Raw genomic sequence first — 19,590 nt, 5'->3', positions numbered from 1 at the left:
CGGAGGATACGACGTCCACAATTTCCCAAAACAATTTGAAATGTGGACTCGTCGGACCACAGAACACTTTTCCACTTTGCAACAGTCCATCTTAGATGAGCTCGGGCCCAGAGAAGCCGGCGGCGTTTCTGGGTGTTGTTGATAAAAGGCTTTTGCTTTGCATAGTAGAGTTTCAAGTTGCACTTACAGATGTAGTGCCAAACTGTATTTACTGATATTGGTTTTCCGAAGTGTTCTTAAGGCCATGTGGTGATATCCTTTAAACATTGATGTCGTTTTTTTTAAACTGTTCGACTATTTTCTCGCGGCACGGTGGCCGACTGGTTAGAGCGTCAGCCTCACAGTTCTGAGGACCCGGGTTCAATCCCCGGCCCCGACTGTGTGGAGTTTGCATGTTCTCCCCGTGCCTGCGTGGGTTTTCTCCGGGCACTCCGGTTTCCTCCCACATCCCAAAAACATGCATAAATTGGAGACTCTAAATTGCCCGTAGGTGTGACTGTGAGTGCGAATGGTTGTCTGTTTGTATGTGCCCTGCGATTGGCTGGCAACCAGTTCAGGGTGTACCCCGCCTCCTGCCCGATGACAGCTGGGATAGGCTCCAGCACGCCCGCGACCCTAGTGAGGATAAGCGGCTCAGAAAATGGATGGATGGATGGAATGAGATCGATTGTGTTGGCAGTATGAAGAAGAATATTTTAGGACTTTGCTTAGTTACGAAACTGCAACAAAACAGATGAATCATGGCTGCAAATAATTTGAAATGGTGGAGAACAGCTTGAACAAACCAAATAAATAAGGCAGAGCACATTAAACAACACTACAAAGTCGGCTGAGGTGTAGGGTACAAGTCAGACAGGAGACAGAGCTGCAAGCAGGCACTGAGTCAATAAACAACAGAGATCCTTCCAGACAAGACCGGTAACAACAGAGCCAAAGAGACTCGTAACCGCATAGGAAGGAGAGCTCTACAAGGCCCGACTCTAATCACCACCACAGGATCCAGAGCCAGCACAAAATCCAACGCCAGCACGCACACTTTCTCATACACCCACATGGGTCATTAGGTGCAGTAATCATCATTTAAAGTGAGCCGCTTGGTCGTTGCAGTCATTTTGTCGGATTTAGTTACCCACAGAGAGCAAAAGCCATCATGAACTGAGGATTTCTTCACCACAGATATTTGATCTTAAGAAATGTGCCAGAAAATTGTACAGCTTCAAAAGGTCTAGCAACGTACATACACGCATACACTCTTTTTATTAGTCCACCAACTTTGAAGAAGGAAGGAAATTGCTCCAAAAAGCACTGACTTTTTATTATAGGGGTGCGAGAACAAAAATCATCAGGCCATAAAGAGGAAAACTTGGCCCTTTGAATCCAAATGTTTGCCTTGCTGTGAGGGGGTCTTGTCATTCTAAACAACCTTTTTGAGCATAAAATTAAGACTACATGCGAGCATGAGTATAACATAGCCACCCGTTCAAACTTGGGTTCAAATGGAGGCATGTTTGATTAAATGTTGGGGAGACCCACTGTGCCATTTAGACTCCATTACTCCTTTAAAAGAAATTCATTTAACCAAGCTCCACATCCTTAAACACGGAGGACCTGGATTTATTTCAAGGTTGCAGACTGGAGGGAAGTGGACAGCAAATGAGAAGACATGCACGCATCAGTTTCTAAATGACAAGAAACCCCAATCTGAGCAAGCGGGCCATCATGATTGGGGTGGGTGCAAGAGGATCTTCCCCTGGGAGGGAGTCCATCATAATGGGCTGAGTGCACGCTGCACATATAAACCGTGTGGAAAGAAAAGTAGACTCTTGAGTTCAAAAAGGCTTCATCTAAACCCGAATAAACCCTTCTGAAAAATGACCAGAAACGATAGCCGCCGAAGACCCTCAGAATTCCTCCCCCAGCCTCACATTCCGTGCAAACGAAAAACATTGTGATATGCACAACGAGGTCTTATTATTCACGTCTATTCAGCAGGTTCTTTCTCTTCCAAGCTTTGTTTTGTTGTCACGCTTAGGTCCTCAAGTGGAACTCGCCCGCCTTACTAGAATGCTGATCCCTGCCTCGGATAAAGCACAACTATTTATCAAGTTCCATTTTTGAGTGCATGTTGACGACAATACCCCTTTTACGTCAAGGTATTCCACAATTCCGTGACCAGGACAGAGTTGTGAAGTTTAACAGGTGACACACACTTGTCCCACCCTGTCGTACTGAAAGACGTATTTCATACTTGTATATACTTCCACCAGATGCTGGAGCTGAAGCTAGCCCGTCACACATCGAATTATCAATATCGCTCTTCTGCGTAATAAGCAAAGGCCGATAAATTCCAGATCTTCTGTTACAGCTCTGGCGTGTCAATGTCGCAAGATCTTTGTATAAAAGACGTTATATAGTGTGTTCACTTGGAGCAAAGTGAGCAAATCTTCCCCTGTTTACTAGGATGCAGGGAGATAATTCAAAGCGGAGGCTCTGGCACACTAGTTCACAAAAATATGTGAATATGGTTGGAAAATTTCATTTTAAAAAAAGATACCATGAGGAGGAGTGCAGGAGTAATGGTGAAAAAAGTAGAAGCTGTGCATTAAAAAGCATGAACAGCAACATCAAGTGGCTTTCATAGGTTGTGAAAGCTACATTAACAGCACCATGTTCCCAACCAAATAAACATATAAAAAGGTGAAAGAAAGTAAAACCAGAAAGAGTACAGAGAACCCACAATTATCATTGGGTATGCGTTTCAGAACCACCCGCTATATGTGAAACTCCACGATGGCGCGACCACAAAAAACATTTTCCTCCCACATGCTTCAAACACACTTAAACCTATTAAAAACACACTTTTTAAAGTATTCCATAGTGCCTGTTGTCACCCTCTTGCTGTCAACAAATTATATTACATCACCATGAGGAAACAAAAATCAGACTGTTGCTTCCACAGTTCTCCAAATAAGGTTTGTCACTTACAGCTGAAGTTTACTGTAAAACTGACACATAAAACAAAACATAATCATTGTATATTCAAGCACAAAAATATTCAACCCAACCATGTATGGTATAATAGCAAAACTCTACTAGCATGATGCTAATGCTGTTAATGCAAAATGCCATGGACAGGCTAATGGAAATTAGCATCAATGTTAAGGTAATTATAAACCTTCAAACAACTGCTACTTTAAAACACACAGAGTAGCAACAAACAGCATAGAATTATTCACAGGCATATCTTCTCTCTGCTCTTTGCTAACAGCGACTACTGCTGGAGTTTCGGGGGACCTTCTCCGCCTCTTCTTCGATTATGCCTTATGTCTTCCAGTCGATCTCAGTGCTGCCCGGCAGTTTGTGGCACAATGTAGTACTACATTGAAGGGACGCAATTTTTAATTCAGACTTACCTGTACAGCACACTGCTAAAACCCATTAAAATAAACAAATCTGTTATTTACCGGGGGTTCAGTGTATTCTTGAAAAAGTAAGAATTGACAAAGACCTATGAAACAAGTCCTTCCTGTGTGTAGACCACACAACACACTACATGCGTTCTGTGGACAATAATGATGCCATTTCTGCTCCCACATTTTTTTTTTTATTTTTTTATTTTTATTTTTTTTTTTAAGTAGGACATTCCTAAAGTGGGCAAAAGCCCCCCTGGCTGTCATGACAGTACCTGGCTTGGCTCTATTCATGCATCTTGTAAACAGCCAGCGGCTCCCCCGCTACCCCGCACACAGAGCTCACATTCATCTCAAAGTGGGCACCCTGAGGAGGTTGGAGGGGGGTGACAGGCATACTTTAACTTAAGAGGACACTCAGCCATTTTGACGACGCCTAATGCAAATACAACATTTGATGCGCCATGTTGTGCAGGGGTTGCGGGGTTCTGTTAAAAGTGACCATTTTGACACATAAAGCAGTTATTAGCATTTGATGGGCAAGATGTGCTTGTTGTCACTTTTTTATCACAAGCAAGCCAGCCACGCATCAAAGCCAGACCTGCATTATGAATGGCACCCATAAAGACTGAGCAGCATTTCCATCAAGCATACACTGAATATGATCAGGAGAAATGGCGTCTCCAGTGTGTTGTGAGAGCACGGAAAGAAAAACAAGAATCCATTTAAGTCACTGCGAGGCTGCGCTCAGTGATGCATGGAAGCCTGCTCGCATCCTGCAATTCCTTGCTTACAATGGGAACTGTACAAATATCAAGTCCAACTGAGTGACCAGAGCCTCTTCCACTTTCTTCTACCTGAGATGGCGTGTTCTCTGAAGCACACACAAAAAAAATTGCAAGATAATCTGCCATTTTCATGGCACAAGTGTGGATTCACTTCCGGAATGGGGGTAACAAAAACTCCCCTGAATGCTCCCCCAAATAATTATAGTAGAATTTGTTTTAAATTGGAGGGAAATGATTGATTTATGAAGCTGCAAAATATGCCAGCTCCATTCTTGGATGTATTAGTTTTTAGAGCTGCTAAAATTTAGGTGGTTTTACAAATGAGCCAACCTTCTGTCTACTGTAACAGGAGTGTTTCCCCACAAACAGCTCCTGTGAAAATCAGCGAGTAACTGACGACCCCTGAAAAGGTTTAGAATTTAATAGCTTTGCGATCTTACAGGCAATGATAAACCTTTGACAAAACATATTACTTGAAGCTCCGAAATTAACTTCAACAAAGTTCTTTGGCACCAAATGCCACTTAAGCAATACTGTTATTTGAGACGGGACACTGGCCTGAGTGCAAAAAAAAAAAAAAAAAACAATGGCAACCGGGGGGGGGGGGGGGGGGGGGGATGGTTCAGCAAATAAAGGAGAATAGCATATAATTTAATCTGTGAGTAGCAAATCCCGCGTGAACATTTATCACCGTAAAGCAGTGATTCCTAACCAGTTTGTCGTAGCACATTAGAGCAATTTCACTTCACTCATTAGCCAATTTTACTTAATTGGTTCGAATTTAGTACCAAAAAATATATATCTATGCCGGTGACGTATACTGAGAGGAAGAAAATTTGAAATTAAACGTTATTTATTTATTTTATATATCGACTCAATTAAGATTGGGAAACAGTGCTTTAAGTACCGAGAGAGAAAATATCGTGCTACTGTATTATTAATGCATGTTAGCCTGTGAATGAATTCTACAGTAGTATTGAGTTACTGTACTAACCTAGTAAGCAGATGACACCGACGGCGTACAGCGGGTCCATTCGAAGTCTTCTCCCGCCCTGTGCGCGTCGATTCTCGGCCTCCGTTGTTAGATCCATGTCCTGGTCCCGGAGCTCGGCGGCTCCACGGTGCTTCTCTCCAGAGCCGCAAAGCGTGACTGGGGGCGCGTCAGAGGGATCCGTGCGTGTCAAATGGCCGCCGTTACCTACGGAGGTCGCCGTGAGATCCGGTTTGGAGCTCACCTGGTCGTTGAGGGTCACTAGAGGGAACAAGGCATGTGGGGACGGGCCGCTCGCTTCCCAGGCCGGACAGACGGTCAACACTCGGAACGAACTCGACAGAAGACGCGCCGAAAGTTTGTTAAGCGAACCTAAAAACTTCTAGCAACGGAGAGTGGATGTAAATTCAGGCCGTGGTGTTTCATTACAGTGCGGTTTCCTCCTGCCGTACTCCACAGGCGCCGACCACCGAGTCGCTGGAGTCTTCACGGAGAGGGAGTTTGTTTGGCTTCCCTACGCGGTGTTTCCAAGTTGCCTTCCTCCCACTCGCCTCAAAGCGTTTGTAAAAGTATGCCAATGTGAAAAGGAGTAATACAATCCCGGTCCTGCTTGGATTTTCAAAATAAACTATCGACTACACTCGGGTTTTGAGCCTCTACTCTATGTAGTATTAACGTGACTAAAATTTCAGCTCACCAAAGTTAATCAATGACATTTTACCCAAATTGAACTTTTTTTTTTTTAGATTTTTTATGACTACGTGAAACGATGTCTTTTCTGACACAACAGCTTCCGATACTGGCGCTGGAAAAAAGGACAACATCGCCACCTGCTGGTTCATCTGCCTACTTACAGCAATTCCTGGCAATATATGGCCCGCGGTTTATGTACGGCCCTTCATCATCATTTGGCCGAAAAATATTATTAATTACAAATTTATCTTCATTCATCTATTTATGCCAGCAACATATAGTGATTAAATACTCTTCCATGAGATGGCAGTCGGTACAACCAGCCTATCCACCTGCTGCCATTCAACAGAGTAACTCATCGTTTCCTAAAAGTATATAAGCAGTGTATTCAATTAAACTAGGCCCAAATTTCACACTTCTGAGTAAATTCAAAGTACGTCATCATTATTTTAGCGCTAATAATTTTTGTGACATTTTTGCTCGGTGGGGTGCTTTGAGTTTTCTGATATACTGTAAAATGGGTACCTTTACGCAAAAAAAAAAAAAAAAGGTTAGGTAACACTTGTCCAGGCCTCTGAGCATTTTCAAGGGTCCTATAATATTTTTTGCCGTTTTTTTAACCCTAAAATTGGTTAGTTTAAATGTATTAATTCATTTATGTTGTATTCATTTATCTAACTAAATACTGTAATTTGTTAATTAATTATTATTAATTAATTATTTTATCTAAGACTATTTTACATGCAAATTGAAACTTTTTTTTTTATCCTCATCTACAAATGACCTGGGCCATCAGTCCATTTAAAAAAAAAAAAAATCAAGTGACCCTTGCGTACTGAAGTTCGTCTACTCCTGATCTACATTATTCAGACATTATTTGCATCTGTCCATTGGGTGCAGCCCGGACTGGTCGCCTGTCTATCCCAGTGTAAACATTTACACCAATGGACAATTTGTCTTTAACAAACCTAAAATGCATATTTTTGAAATGTGGCAGGAAGTAGGAGTACCCGGAGAAAACCCACACATGCATGCATGTAAACTCCAAGATTCGAGCCCAGCACCTCTCGACTGTCTGTGAGGCCGATGTGCTCACCAGTCACAACTCTAGCACTGTGCTGCTATGCATGTCAATTTTTCTTATTACATCTGTCTGTTTCACTGACTATTGTAGTATTTTCTTTAACCTAAGAATATCAAAAATGTAGACTGTGTGTGCTTTTTTTTTTGGTTTCATTTTCAAGTACAGTACTGTATTTCCCTCTATTTTAGTATTTGATATATAATATTGTACAGCATAGTGGATTAGTAGTTAGCACGGCTGCCTGACAGTTCTGGGACGGTTGTTTTTAATTTGCCTGTGATTCACAGAGGTATTACAATACACAGTCGCAATACACAAAGTGGGAGGCTTCAAACAGAAGGTTTTCTGTCCTGAGTTCTTTAACACATCTAGATGTAAATATCATGAAATAAAAGCTGGAATTCTGAACTTTTGTCTCATATTCATCTTTTGATCTGAAACCCAAATGTCTTCAGTATACAACCAAAACAAAGGAATTGACCTTGCCGTTCCAATACTTTTGGAGGGGACGGTACAGTGAATATTATAATTCTACACACCCCTGTATAACTGTCAGTTTTATGTGAGATTAAAAAAAAATTCCACCATTAATCTATCCTATGATGTGCACAAAGGGATATAAAATAAACTGAGATAATGCGGTTTCATAACTGTGCACACCCTTATAACTGGGGATGTGATTAGAATCAACCGATCAATTTCACACGTCAAATGGGAGTCAGCACACGCCTGCCATAATTTAAAGTGCCTCTGAATAACCCCATATAAAGTGTGTGTGTGTGTGTATAGTTATGCAACCAGGTGATTGCATGTTTGTTTTTTTGCCCACCCCTGAAATGTTTGCTTTTCAATTGAATTGTACATTACAGGTCACAAAGTAAAAAAAAAAAGTTCTTGAAATGATCTTGGTTCCATTTGTATTACATCACAGACACCTGACATTTGAAGACGGGTGTGCAGACTTTTTATATAGACTAATGTATTTTGAGTGCATGACAAAACTTCACATGGAACAATAATTTGAATTCTGAATCAAGTTAAGATTTACAGTGAACATTTTCACTAGTTGAAAGCAATCAACTGAAAGAATCACGGTCCTATTCCTGTCTCTCCTAATGGAAAAACATTAATATATCCCCCAAAATAATTGCCCACATTCCAGTTCTTTTGACTAGTTCCAATTAAAAGGCAGATGACAGGCATTTGAGAATGTGCAAATCTATGACAATCACATTGTAGAGATCTAAACATGCATCACATCCTCCTCAGTGTAAACAATCTGGAGAAGTCAGAGTTGATCAACATTACTTTACCTCAGACGAAATGGCACCACACATCATTCAAGGAGGAAGGAGCACAATAAGTGACCCAATACCGAGGTCCTAAAGGAGTCGTCTTTTTTTTGTTGTGAACAAACAGCAGCAGAACACATACAGATCTCAAAACTAAAAGACAAAGTAGCAGCCCATTTGAATTAGAAATGCCATTCCATTATGTGGTCTGCGAGTCACGTGATGACAGCACGCTATTCATTCGCTCTGTATCCCAAAGCTTTAACCAAATGCCACATCTCAACAGGCAACTATTAAAGACAAATGTAGTTTGAACAATTGAAGCCGATTTACAAGATGTTATTTCAAACGCTACAAAGCTCATTTCTACATTGAGAGGACTAAAATCAAGAAAAAAAAAAAAAAGACTATTATCGCTTTTAAAAACAAAGAATGGCACAGGATATGTGAGGAAAGGAGAAACACACCAGCTTATTAAGTGGTTTCATGGCTCCTAACACCACTCAAAGTGCATAATGATGAGGAATCAAAATGGTGGCAAAGTTTTCACTATGACAAGGGAGGACAGGCACAAATAAAAAAGAATCCCTATGCATTCAGACAAGTGAAAGAGGCTTTGGATGAGAGTGTCAGGGGGAAACATCTTTGGGTCCAACGTTGGCAGGTCCAGAAGGTCCGCTTGGACGTCCAGCTCAGTTTCCGGAGTACAGATTCATAGTGCTGGAGCTCAGGCCTCGGCTCACCCTCAAATTACTGCTTCCCCGAGACTGAGATGTGAAGTTTGTTGATGACATTTAAAAAGGACATATTATGGAAAATTGTTTGTTACAAAATTTGTTACAAAAATGCATAGCACTCTTTTGTGAAAGTTGTCAAACAAGCAATGTAACTGGCGCTTCACCTGAAATGCCTCATCACCAGTCTTGTTCAGGTAGTTCAAGGAAGCCGCTCGCTTCATGCTGGGAAGCAGAGCGGAAGCAGTTACGAAGTGTTGACGAGGAGACTTCAAAGGTTATTTATTTTCCCATTGTTTTGCAGTTTTTACTTGGTGCTGCGAGGTTCAGGCGGCCCGTTGCCCTGCAGTTTCTTGACCAGCAGCTCGCTGCTGCGACGCAGGACATCCCGGAGCTTTCCCAGAGAGCCGCTGCGCTGGAGAGCTCCGCTGCCGTCCTGCAGACACACACTCATCAAGCCACCTGATCGCGACCCCAGACGCAACCTCACATCAGTCAAGATTCAAAAAGTCATCAGGGAATCATTTCATCATTAATTTCTGGTTGCATAGTAATTGACAAACATTTAACAAGTGCAGGTGAATTAATGTACAGTATAACAACACATACACTATATTGCCAAAAGTATTCACTCACCTGCCTTGACTCACATATGATTTTAAGTGATATCCCACTCATATTCCATATGTATAGATCATTTTACACTTGAGAGTCCCGTGATGCACATGTCATTGAAACAATGAGTCCCCTACAACTTATCATCACAGAATGCAGATACAGTAATCAACCCTCGGCAATATCACGGTTCTTGCTTCACGATCCCACAATATTACATATTTCTATTAGTTGTTAATCTATTTTTTATACTGTTTGGACAATATTTTTGTGTTATCCATTGCTCTTGCTCTCGCCCAGTATATTATATACAGTGGGTACGGAAAGCATTCAGACCCTCTTAAATTTTTCACTCTTTGTTATATTGCAGCCATTTGCTAAAATCATTGAAGTTCATTTTTTCCTCATTAATGTACACACAGCACCCCATATTGACAGAAAACAATTTTAGTGTTGAAATTTTTGCAGATTTATTAAAAAAGAAAAGCGGAAATACCACACAGCCATACGTATTCAGACCCTTTGCTGTGACACTCATTTAACTCGGGTGCTGTCCATTTCTTCTGGTCATCCTTGAGATGGTTCTGCACCTTCATTGGGGTCAAGCTGTGTTTGATTATACTGACTGGACTTGATTAGGAAAGCCACACACCTGTCTATATAAGACCTTACAGCTCACAGTGCATGCCAGAGCAAATGAGAATCATGAGGTCAAAGGAACTGCCTGAAGAGCCCAGAGACAGAATTGTGGTCCCTCCTAATTTTTGTGTGTCTCAGACATCAAACGAGATCCCTGCATATGGTTTCATATTATGTTGGTCTACCCATTGCAGCTGTAACAGCTTCAACTCTTATGGGAAGGCTTTCAACAAGGTTTAGGAGTGAGTTTATGATATTTTTTTAGGAATATTTGTGAGGTCACACCCTGATAATGGATGACTAGTCCTGGCTCACTGAACACTCAAAATCAACCCAAAGGTTATTCTATCAGGTTGAGGGCAGGCCAGTCAAGTTAATCCATACCAAATTCTCTCATCCATGTCTTTATGGACCTTGCTTTGTGCACTGGTGCAGAGACATGTTAGAACAAGAAGGGGTAATCCCCAAACTGTTTGAATGTCTAAAATCTCTTGGCATGATGAAGCATTCAGATTTCCTTTCACTGAAGCTCAGGGGATAATAGTTTGGGAACAGTTTGGAGATGGCCTCTTCCTGTTCCAACATGACTGTGCATCAGTGCACAAACCAAGGTTCATAAAGATATGGATGAGAGTTTGATGTGGATGAACTTGACTGGCCTGCACAATCCTGACCTCAAGGCAGTGAGTCAAGGGAGGTGAGCGAATGCTTTTGGCAATATAGTGTATCTGTACCTTAAAATGACCCATTCATTTGTTTATGTTATTAGTTTTGGCTATGGCGTAATTAAAAACGGGTACAAGTTTAGTTGGAATAAGCTTCACCACCAACAGGGGGAGCTCTGTGTACAGTGACATCATTGAAGGTGACACACCATGTTCCCATATAAAACTGAACAAACAGAATGACACCTCAGTATTAGCTCCGTTTTTCTTGCTAATATGCATTTTATATTTAATACACATACATTAATATGTGTCACCTTAGCGGGGCGCTTCACTTATTCCAGGCTCTGACGCGCGCAAGAGGGAAAAGTAGTTAAACCGATAGGACTGTGTGTAAGGCTCGATTTGACAGGGAACGCCCCCATTTTAGGATTGCACCAACACAGTGCGTATTTGCCCTGAAGACGTATAAATGACAGACTTACAGTAAGTCAATGGGAGATACTACCCATTCAGAAAAGCAGACAAGTGTGCCTTATGTTTCTCACAATATTACTTTGTATTTCGTAAAATTGTGACTTGATTCTCTGTAGTTTTTTTTTCAGTGGCTCTACTCCTTTGTATGACATAAAATCAGAATAAACGTTTCCTGTTTTAGGTCAATTAGGTTTACCAAAATAATTTCTATTTGCTAAATGCCAGAATAATGAATTACCTTTTTTTAGACAATTTTTCATGACCTTCTTCACAGCCAGAAGTTTATACACATTTCAATAGTATTTGATACCATTGCCTTTAAACTGTATGACATGGGTCAAACGTTTTGGCTTCTCACAAAAGTTGGTAGGAATTTTGGCCCCTTCCTCTTGACAGAACTGGTGTAAGTGAGCCAAATTTGTAGGCCGCCTTGCTCGCACATGCATGTTCAGGTCTGACCATAAATGTTCAATAGGTTTGAGATCAGGGCTTTGTGATGGCCATTCCAAAACACTGACTTTGTTATCCTTAAGCCACTTTGTAAGCAGTTTGACAGTATGCTTCGCGTCATTGTCTATTTGGAAGACCCATGTTTGCCATGGCTTTAACCTCCTGGCTGATGTCTTGAGATGTTGCTTCAGTATTTCCAACATGCTCTTTCCTCATAATGCCATCTATTTTGTGAAGTACACCAGTCCCTCCTGTGGCAAAACAACCCCACAACAACATGAATGCTGCCACCCCCCATTTCACATTTGGAATGGTGTTCAGGCTTGCAAGCTTCCTCCTTTGCTCATTATGGCCAAACAGTTCAATTTGAGCTTCATCAGACCACAGGACACATCTCCAAAAATGAAGGTCTTTGTCCCTGTGTGCGTTTGCAATCAGTAATCTGTCTTTTTAATGTTTCTTTTGAAGTAATGGCTTCTTCCTGGCAATGCAGCCTTTCAGCCCATGTCAGTACACTACTCGTTTCGCTGTGGATAATGACACACTCTTAACAGGTTCAGCCTGCATCTTCATAAGGTCTTTTGCTTTTGTTCTTGGGTTGATAAGCACATTTTGGACCGAAGCATGTTCACCCTTGGGACACAGAACCCAGCTCCTTCCCGAGCAATATGGTTTGACATTCCCATGGTGCTCATACTTGCGTATAATTTTTTGAAAAGATGAACATACCACCTTCAGGCATCGGGAAACTGCACCCGAGGATGAACCGCCGTTTTAAGGTCATGCCGCAGCATCTCAATGGGATTCAGGTCAAGACTTTGACTAGGCCACTCCAAAGTCTTCATTTTGTTTTTCTTCAGCCATTCCGAGGTGGACGTGCTGGTGTTTTGGATCATTGTCCTGCCGCAGAACCAATGTTCTTTTCAGCTTGAGGTTACAAATAGATGGCCAGACATTCTCCTTTAGGATTTTTTGGTAGACAGCAGAATTCATGGTTCCGTTTATGGCAGCAAGTCTTCCAGGTCCTAAAGCAGCAAAATAGCCCCAGACCATCACACTACCACCACCACATTTTGCTGCTGGTATGATGTTTTTTTCTGAAACGTGGTGTTACTTTTACACCAGAAGTAATGGGAGAAACACCTTCCAAACATTTAAACTTTGATCTCGTCCGACCACAAATTATTTCCCCAAAAGATTTGGAAATCATCAAAATGTCTTCAATTTTCATTTTCTTTTTCACACAGGGCCTTGTTGATATGGATTTTTCCCTCCGTTAATAGTAAAGCCCATTTAAAAACTGCATTTCGTGTTTACTTGCATCGTTTTTGACTAATATTTAAATTTGTTTGATGAGGAGAAAAAGTTAAGTTTGACAAACATGCCCAAAAATAAGAAATCAGGAAGGGGTCAAACACTTTTTCACACCACTGGATGTCTTTTTATATCGTGATGTAAACTTCTGGTTTTAACTTTGTTTGGTGGCCCAAAAACTATCCATCCATCCATTTTCTTTACCGCTTATCCTCACTAGGGTCATGGGCTGCTGGAGCCTATCCCAGCTATCTTCGGGCGGGAGGCGGGGTACACCGTGAACTGGTCGCCAGCCAATTGCAGGGCACATAGAAACAAACAACCATTCACACTCACATTCACACCTACGGGCAATTTAGAGTCTTCAATCAACCCACAACGCATGTTTTTGGGATGTGGGAGGAAACCGGAGTGCCCTGAGAAAACCCACCCAGGCACGGGGAGAACATGCAAACTCCACACAGGCGGGCCCGGGATTTCCCCAAAACTAGTTTTTAAATAAAAATGCCACTGGAAAAGAACACACTCACAAATGAAAAAACTTTATTTGAGATACCAACAAGTGCTGATGCAACCATCTTCACAATGCAAATTGGTAAATATGATGCAATTCTACTACTAGTACTACTAGACCTAATGTAATGTTCTTCCACTTTGGGGAAATGAAGTCACACTATAGATATATATCAAGAGAGGACAGTTCAATAAATACGCATTCCACTAAGACATTATTGATATTTTAATTATGTGATGCACATGATCAATTCTATAGCTGAGAGTAGAAGTAGAGATATAGATGCAGTCGAATGGAATGAAGAATCAAGGCATGTAGAAGACTGAAGCCAGAGAGTACAACAAGCACAGCCAACGACGACACTTTCAAGGCGTTAAAAGTCATTGCACAGTCACTTAGTGAAACGTGAACTAATTGTAGTCGATGTTGAGGTGTTGGCAAAATAAAATGCTTCACCAAATTAACGATGTTTACAGTGTGACCGCTGTGACTGTACACTCAAATACACTCGTCAAATGCTACTGTGAGTCACGGCTTCTGCTTCAACAATAAGAAAAGGCAATAGTGCTTGGATGAGACCTTGACATCTGATTCTCATCTCGCTGCTGACACAATATAAAAAATCATGCAGCTTTTTCCCATCTGAAAATGCAACCTTGTGTATGCAACTATTCCACAAAAAAATAAATAAATTTAAAAAAAAGAGTGTAAAGAGCAAGGACACTGAAGACAGGAATAAACAACCGCCATGGCAACAGCTTGATCTTACAGTCTGCCCTCAAAATCGGATATGGACAATTCTGTGAATTGCTTAAAAACTACTGCTTTAATATTCAGCCAAAATATGTGCATAAAAATGTAAACAAATAAAAAATTACTAACTTTTTTTTCACATCTAGAGTCCCCTCCAAAAGTATTGGTACGGCAAGGTCTATTCATTTATTGTTGTTGTATACTGAAGACGTGTTTCAGATCAAAAGATGAATGTGAGACAAAAGTTCAGAATTCTAGCTTTTATTTCATGGTATTTACATCTAGATCTGTTGAGGAACTCATGACAGAGCACCTTTTGTTTGAATCCACCCACTTTTCAAGTGAGCAAAAGTACTGGAACGGACATTATTAATTTAACCTGAAGTGAATAACATAAAATTTTTGGTGGCTTAACCTTTACTTGCAATAACTGCATCAAGCCTGCGAGCAATTGACTTCTTTTGTTGTATTGGCAGTGTGTTTTGGGTCATTGTCTTGTTGCATGATGAAGCTTCTCCCGATTAATTTGGATGCGTTTTTCATTAAATTGCCAGACAAAATGGTTTTGTAGTCTTCAGAATTTATTCTGCTGCTACCATCATGAGTTACATCATCACAAATTGATTCTGCTGCTACCATCATGAGTTACGTGAGCCGGTTCCAGAACCAGCCAAGCCCAAGCCATGACATTACCTCCACCATGCTTCACGGATGAGTGTGTGTTTTGGATCATAAGACGACCCTTTCTTTCTCCATACTTTGGCCTTTTCATCACTTTTGTAGAGGTTAATCTTGGTCTCATCAGTCCATAAAACGTTGTTCCAAAACTTTTCTGGCTCATCTCGGTACTTCTTTGCAAAAGCCAATCTGGCCTTCCTATTCTTTTTGCTGATGTGTGGTTTGCCCTGTATATTTATTCTCTCGAAATCTTTGAACAGTGGATTGTGATACCTTCACCCGTGCCCTATGGAGCTTGGCAGTGATGTCACTGTTGTCTTTGGGTGTTCCTTCACAGTTCTCACAATGTTTCTGTCATCAACTGTTGTTGATACCCTTGGCCGACCTGTTTGATGCCCAGTACACCAGTAGCTCCTTTCTTTTTCAGGACATTCCAAATTGTTGTATTGGCTATGCCCAAAGTTTGTACAATAGCGCTGATCGATTTTCCCTCTTCTCTCTTCAACATTGTTTGCTTTTTTCCCATAGACAGCTGTTATTCATGTTTGCTTAGCAGCAAATGCAGTTTTCACAGGTGAAATCCAAATCCAAAAACAAGTGTCTAATGTTTAAGCAATCAATCTAAATGGCAATACCGGAGCAACTAGAAACACAGATCAGTCACTTGTTCCAATACTCTGCTCACTTGAAAAGTGGGTGGGTTCAAACAAAAGGTGCTCTGTCCTGAGTTGTTTAACACATCTAGATGTAAATATTAGGGTTGGGAATCTCTGGCATGAGGCCGATTCGATACATATCTTGATAACACAAGTAGGAATTCGAATCAAAAACGATATCTTTAAGGGCGGAACGATTCGATACGATTCAATTCAGTAATGGGAGTTACGATTCTCGATTTGATTTGGTGATAGTTAACATTTGCACATGCTAATCATAAAGAACCTTGACTTGACCCAATTCAATAAAATGACATTTCTCAAACCCTACTTTAAAACATGTAAATGACCACTTAACCCTGACCATTGCTGCTTTAAGGCATGCATATATATATATATATATATATATATATATATATATATATACACACACTTTTTAAAAAATATCAAATCAATTATGTAAATAGACCACAATACAACAATTAATTGAGATTTTTTTTCTTTACAAACTCTGCACAAACAACATTTAAAGAGCCATTTGGGGGGGGGGGGGGTTCTTGCCCACAGTGCCATTCATGCTAGGACTGCCAATGCGCACAAGCACTCCCCCCTAGTCTTGATGACTAGCCTAGTACAACTGTCGATTGTTGCGTCAGCTTCAGGATATACCTGGCTGTTTGTCCTCTCGGTAGTTTCTTTGTTGGGTCCCACCGTAGCAACACGAACGTATAAGTGGACTGCGAGGACTGGAGAAGCATTAGTGTACTTTGTTACAGCCCAAGGAAATTGCCGAGATGTACCTACCGTTGCCATATTGTCCACATGTTTACAATCTGCCGAGATGTACCTACCTTTGCCATATTGTCCGCATGTTTACAATCTGCGGCGCACATTTCGCCGCCGGGCCCGGTGTCAACGGTGGACTTGAGACAAGGTACGTAACGTGACGTCGCATTCAATGTTTACAACTTCTGGGGGGAACATTACTTTGCTATCGCTGTGACCACGAAAGTAGCTTAACAACTGAAAAGCTATTTGATGTTAAAATAGTGACGCTACGGAGAAATGTAGTTAAACCAGTAGTGTCGCTAGTATCCACCACTGCTGTGTTTGGTTGTAAACAACGTTACGTCCACGGCACACAGCGTGAGAGCTCTCACACTTGTTTTACGAGATGAAAACTGCAAAGACTCAAGCAACCAACTCCTAGTCTCGCGATATCCGGTCCACAGCCCTACAACCGATGTAGCTAAGGCTTGCTGGAGGATTTTTTACCGATAATGGAGTCTGCTACCGATACAGTCGTATCTCCCGCCTTTACGGACGGATATGCGGTCTTATCGGTTTATCCTCCCAACCCAAGTAAATACCATGAAATAAAAGCTGGAATTCTGAACTTTTGTCTCATATTCATCTTTTGATCTGAAATCCAAATGCCTTCAGTATACAACAAAAACAAAGGAACTGACCTTCTCGTTCCAATACTTTTGGAGGGGACTGTATATACTGTAACAGAACAAAAAAGGGCTCCCTTCTTTCTTCTTGTTGACTCAGACATTTTTAATATAAACATGAAATGATATAGTACCATAACTGTTTAGGGATTTGATCTCTAGAGTAGTTCACAACATTAAACACACAAAGAAATACCTGCATATAAAAAAAAGATACTGTGCCTAAATTGGAGGACTTGACGACTTTAAATAAAAGTGGGTGATGTGTGATGCAAAGTAACCTACAGGTACATCTCAATAAATCATATTTGTCAAAAGCTGGATTTAGTTAGGTAGTTCAATTGAAAAAGTGAAACTAATAGAGATGCACTGCACAAAGAGTGAAATATTTTATTAGTCTTTTAATATATATAAAACATAATTTGGATGATTGGAACTAACAGCAAAACGTGAAAACCCAAAATTCACCATCTCAAGAAACTAGAATATTACAAACAATCAAGAAACAATGAAAATTATTTTTAATGTAGAAATTAGGCATGAATTTGCCTTCTGAAAAGTATGTTCCCAAGTGGTTTAACTCATCTAATATAATGTACTGAAATAAATGAACCTTTCTACCATATTCTAATTTATTGAGCTGTACCTGTAGAGGTTATTGATGTTAGAATTGAGGGACAGGATCTCAGTCTGTCAAATAAGGCTGGATTCACACTGCAGGTTTCAAGTTACAATTCCGATTTGATTGGCACAATCCAGAAATGTGTAATTGCAGCGTAAATAGAGGGGGGTGGGGGGAGCAGGGAATCGGGTTTCTTCAGATAGGAATCAAGTCTCTTCCAAATGTGGATTAAAAATACGAGACATTTTGGAGTGCCAATGCAAGTACAGTTTAAACGCACAGATCGGATCGTTTTGGGGTGTGCTTCCAACTTGGAGCATAAATAGTTGATGTTCTCCACACAAACTCAGGCTAGTCTGTCCTAACTAAGCCTTGTTGCATGAACTGATGAAGACTGCTCAGATGAGAGGCGAAACATTTTCTAAGAAAGCCACAACAGTCCAGTTGCGATCGATTCAATGCCCTGAGAATGCAGGCAAAGATTGGATACACCTCATCAATGCAAGCTTGAAGTCACTGAAATACACGGATTTATGTATTGGTGTAAAATTAGAAGTGAGTCAGTCATTAAATAAGCAAAATAATTGCACATGGCGGTGGGTTCTGTGGAGGTTACCCATATTTAAATCAATGGGGCAAGAGTCAGCCCAGACCAACTAAACATTATACAACTTTAATTTGTATTAAGGTGGACCCCCGACTCGGCACCTGCAGATTCATTCACCGATTCCTGGATTTTTAAAAAAAAATTCCCCCAAAATTTTTTTATTTTTAAAAAATGTTTTTTTTTCTTTTAGATTTTCTTTTTGGGTGGAAACTAACAGTGAAAACGCTTATTTGGGTGTCTGCGCACGAGGGTTGTTTCATGTGTCCCTTCAGTGTAAATACAGCCATATTGAATATGTGTCACCTGAAATTGACGTCAAAAAATTGGAAATCGGCATTGTATCGGAATTGGGTACTTGGACCTGCAGTGTAATTTCGGCTTACTATAGTGTTCATATATGTAACATACATACAAGCAAGGTTGAGGGAAAGAAAATGAAGGGAGGGAGGCAAAGGTTAGACACGCACACACATACACACAGACATGCATGCACACACACCGTTATGCTCAATGATTGAACGTTTCCAGCATGGGGTTAGTTGAAGGATAGGATAGTGCCAGAGAGAGACGGAAAACCAGGAGGAGCGGAGATGAGGAGACCAAACGTCCCGGCAGCTTTCGGTTGGACAGTGGACTCATGTGACAGCTGAGGGAGAGGGAGAGGGGCTTTCTCTGCTGGAGAGGGGGGCGCGCCGGAGAGGAGCAACAACACATATCCTTTAGCTATTGGTTGAGGGAGGGAGAGAGGGGTGGAGGAATAATCTTGATGGCTTAGGCCTGATAAGAGAGAAAGACAGAAAGAGACAAAAAGGGCACAGGTTTTAAGATGACTAGCTCTGGGTTGGCCTTCCTTCCTCACATCACTCCTACTTTTAAACCCTTATACACACAACTCTCCAACAAATAGGCCTAGTTTCCCTGATCCCATGTCATTAATCTAAAAGTAACTCAGAACCTTACAGTGGAACCTCCCAAGTTGAATTCCCATAAAATCCTACCATTTTCTATGGGGGGGGGCACAAAAACCTGGAGGTCAAACATTGTGTGTGATAAAGGTATATTGCATGAGACTTAATGCAATGTGATACTTCACCTCAATGAACAGCCAAAGGATTACCGGTAACTACGTTTCTACTATATTTTTTTGTGGCCTC

The 19,590-nt window shown here is 41.0% G+C and overlaps 2 protein-coding genes across 8 annotated transcripts in view; both read right to left on the bottom strand.

Moving 5' to 3' along the window:
* The window catches only part of ptk7b (protein tyrosine kinase 7b), an 89,556-nt gene extending 83,818 nt beyond the window's left edge, over positions 1-5,738 (bottom strand). Inside the window, exons 1-2 of the mRNA XM_061690640.1 lie at positions 5,434-5,738; positions 5,193-5,348 (exon numbers count right to left, since the gene is read on the bottom strand). Coding sequence (XP_061546624.1) covers positions 5,193-5,289 — 97 coding nt within the window. The 5' untranslated portion in view covers positions 5,290-5,348; positions 5,434-5,738. The remainder of the gene's footprint in view (positions 1-5,192; positions 5,349-5,433) is intronic.
* Positions 5,739-7,913: 2,175 nt separating this feature from the next.
* Positions 7,914-19,590, bottom strand: part of klc1b (kinesin light chain 1b) — a 32,777-nt gene continuing 21,100 nt past the window's right edge. For 5 of the 7 annotated variants that reach the window (XM_061689595.1, XM_061689594.1, XM_061689597.1 and 2 more), the window contains 3 exons: positions 9,304-9,428; positions 9,160-9,217; positions 7,914-9,025 (listed from right to left, as the gene is read on the bottom strand). In XM_061689595.1, the coding sequence (XP_061545579.1) occupies positions 8,951-9,025; positions 9,160-9,217; positions 9,304-9,428 (258 nt within the window). In that variant the 3' untranslated portion in view covers positions 7,914-8,950. Of the gene's footprint in view, positions 9,026-9,159; positions 9,218-9,303; positions 9,429-13,678; positions 19,214-19,590 lie in introns of those variants that run through there. The other 2 variants (XM_061689599.1, XM_061689600.1) reach the window with 1 other exon arrangement.

Source organism: Phycodurus eques, chromosome 11 (genome assembly GCF_024500275.1).
Source record: "Phycodurus eques isolate BA_2022a chromosome 11, UOR_Pequ_1.1, whole genome shotgun sequence".
Lineage (NCBI taxonomy): Eukaryota > Metazoa > Chordata > Actinopteri > Syngnathiformes > Syngnathidae > Phycodurus > Phycodurus eques.
The sequence above is the reverse complement of the archived record's forward strand: the minus strand, read 5'-3'. Positions and strand labels throughout refer to the sequence as shown.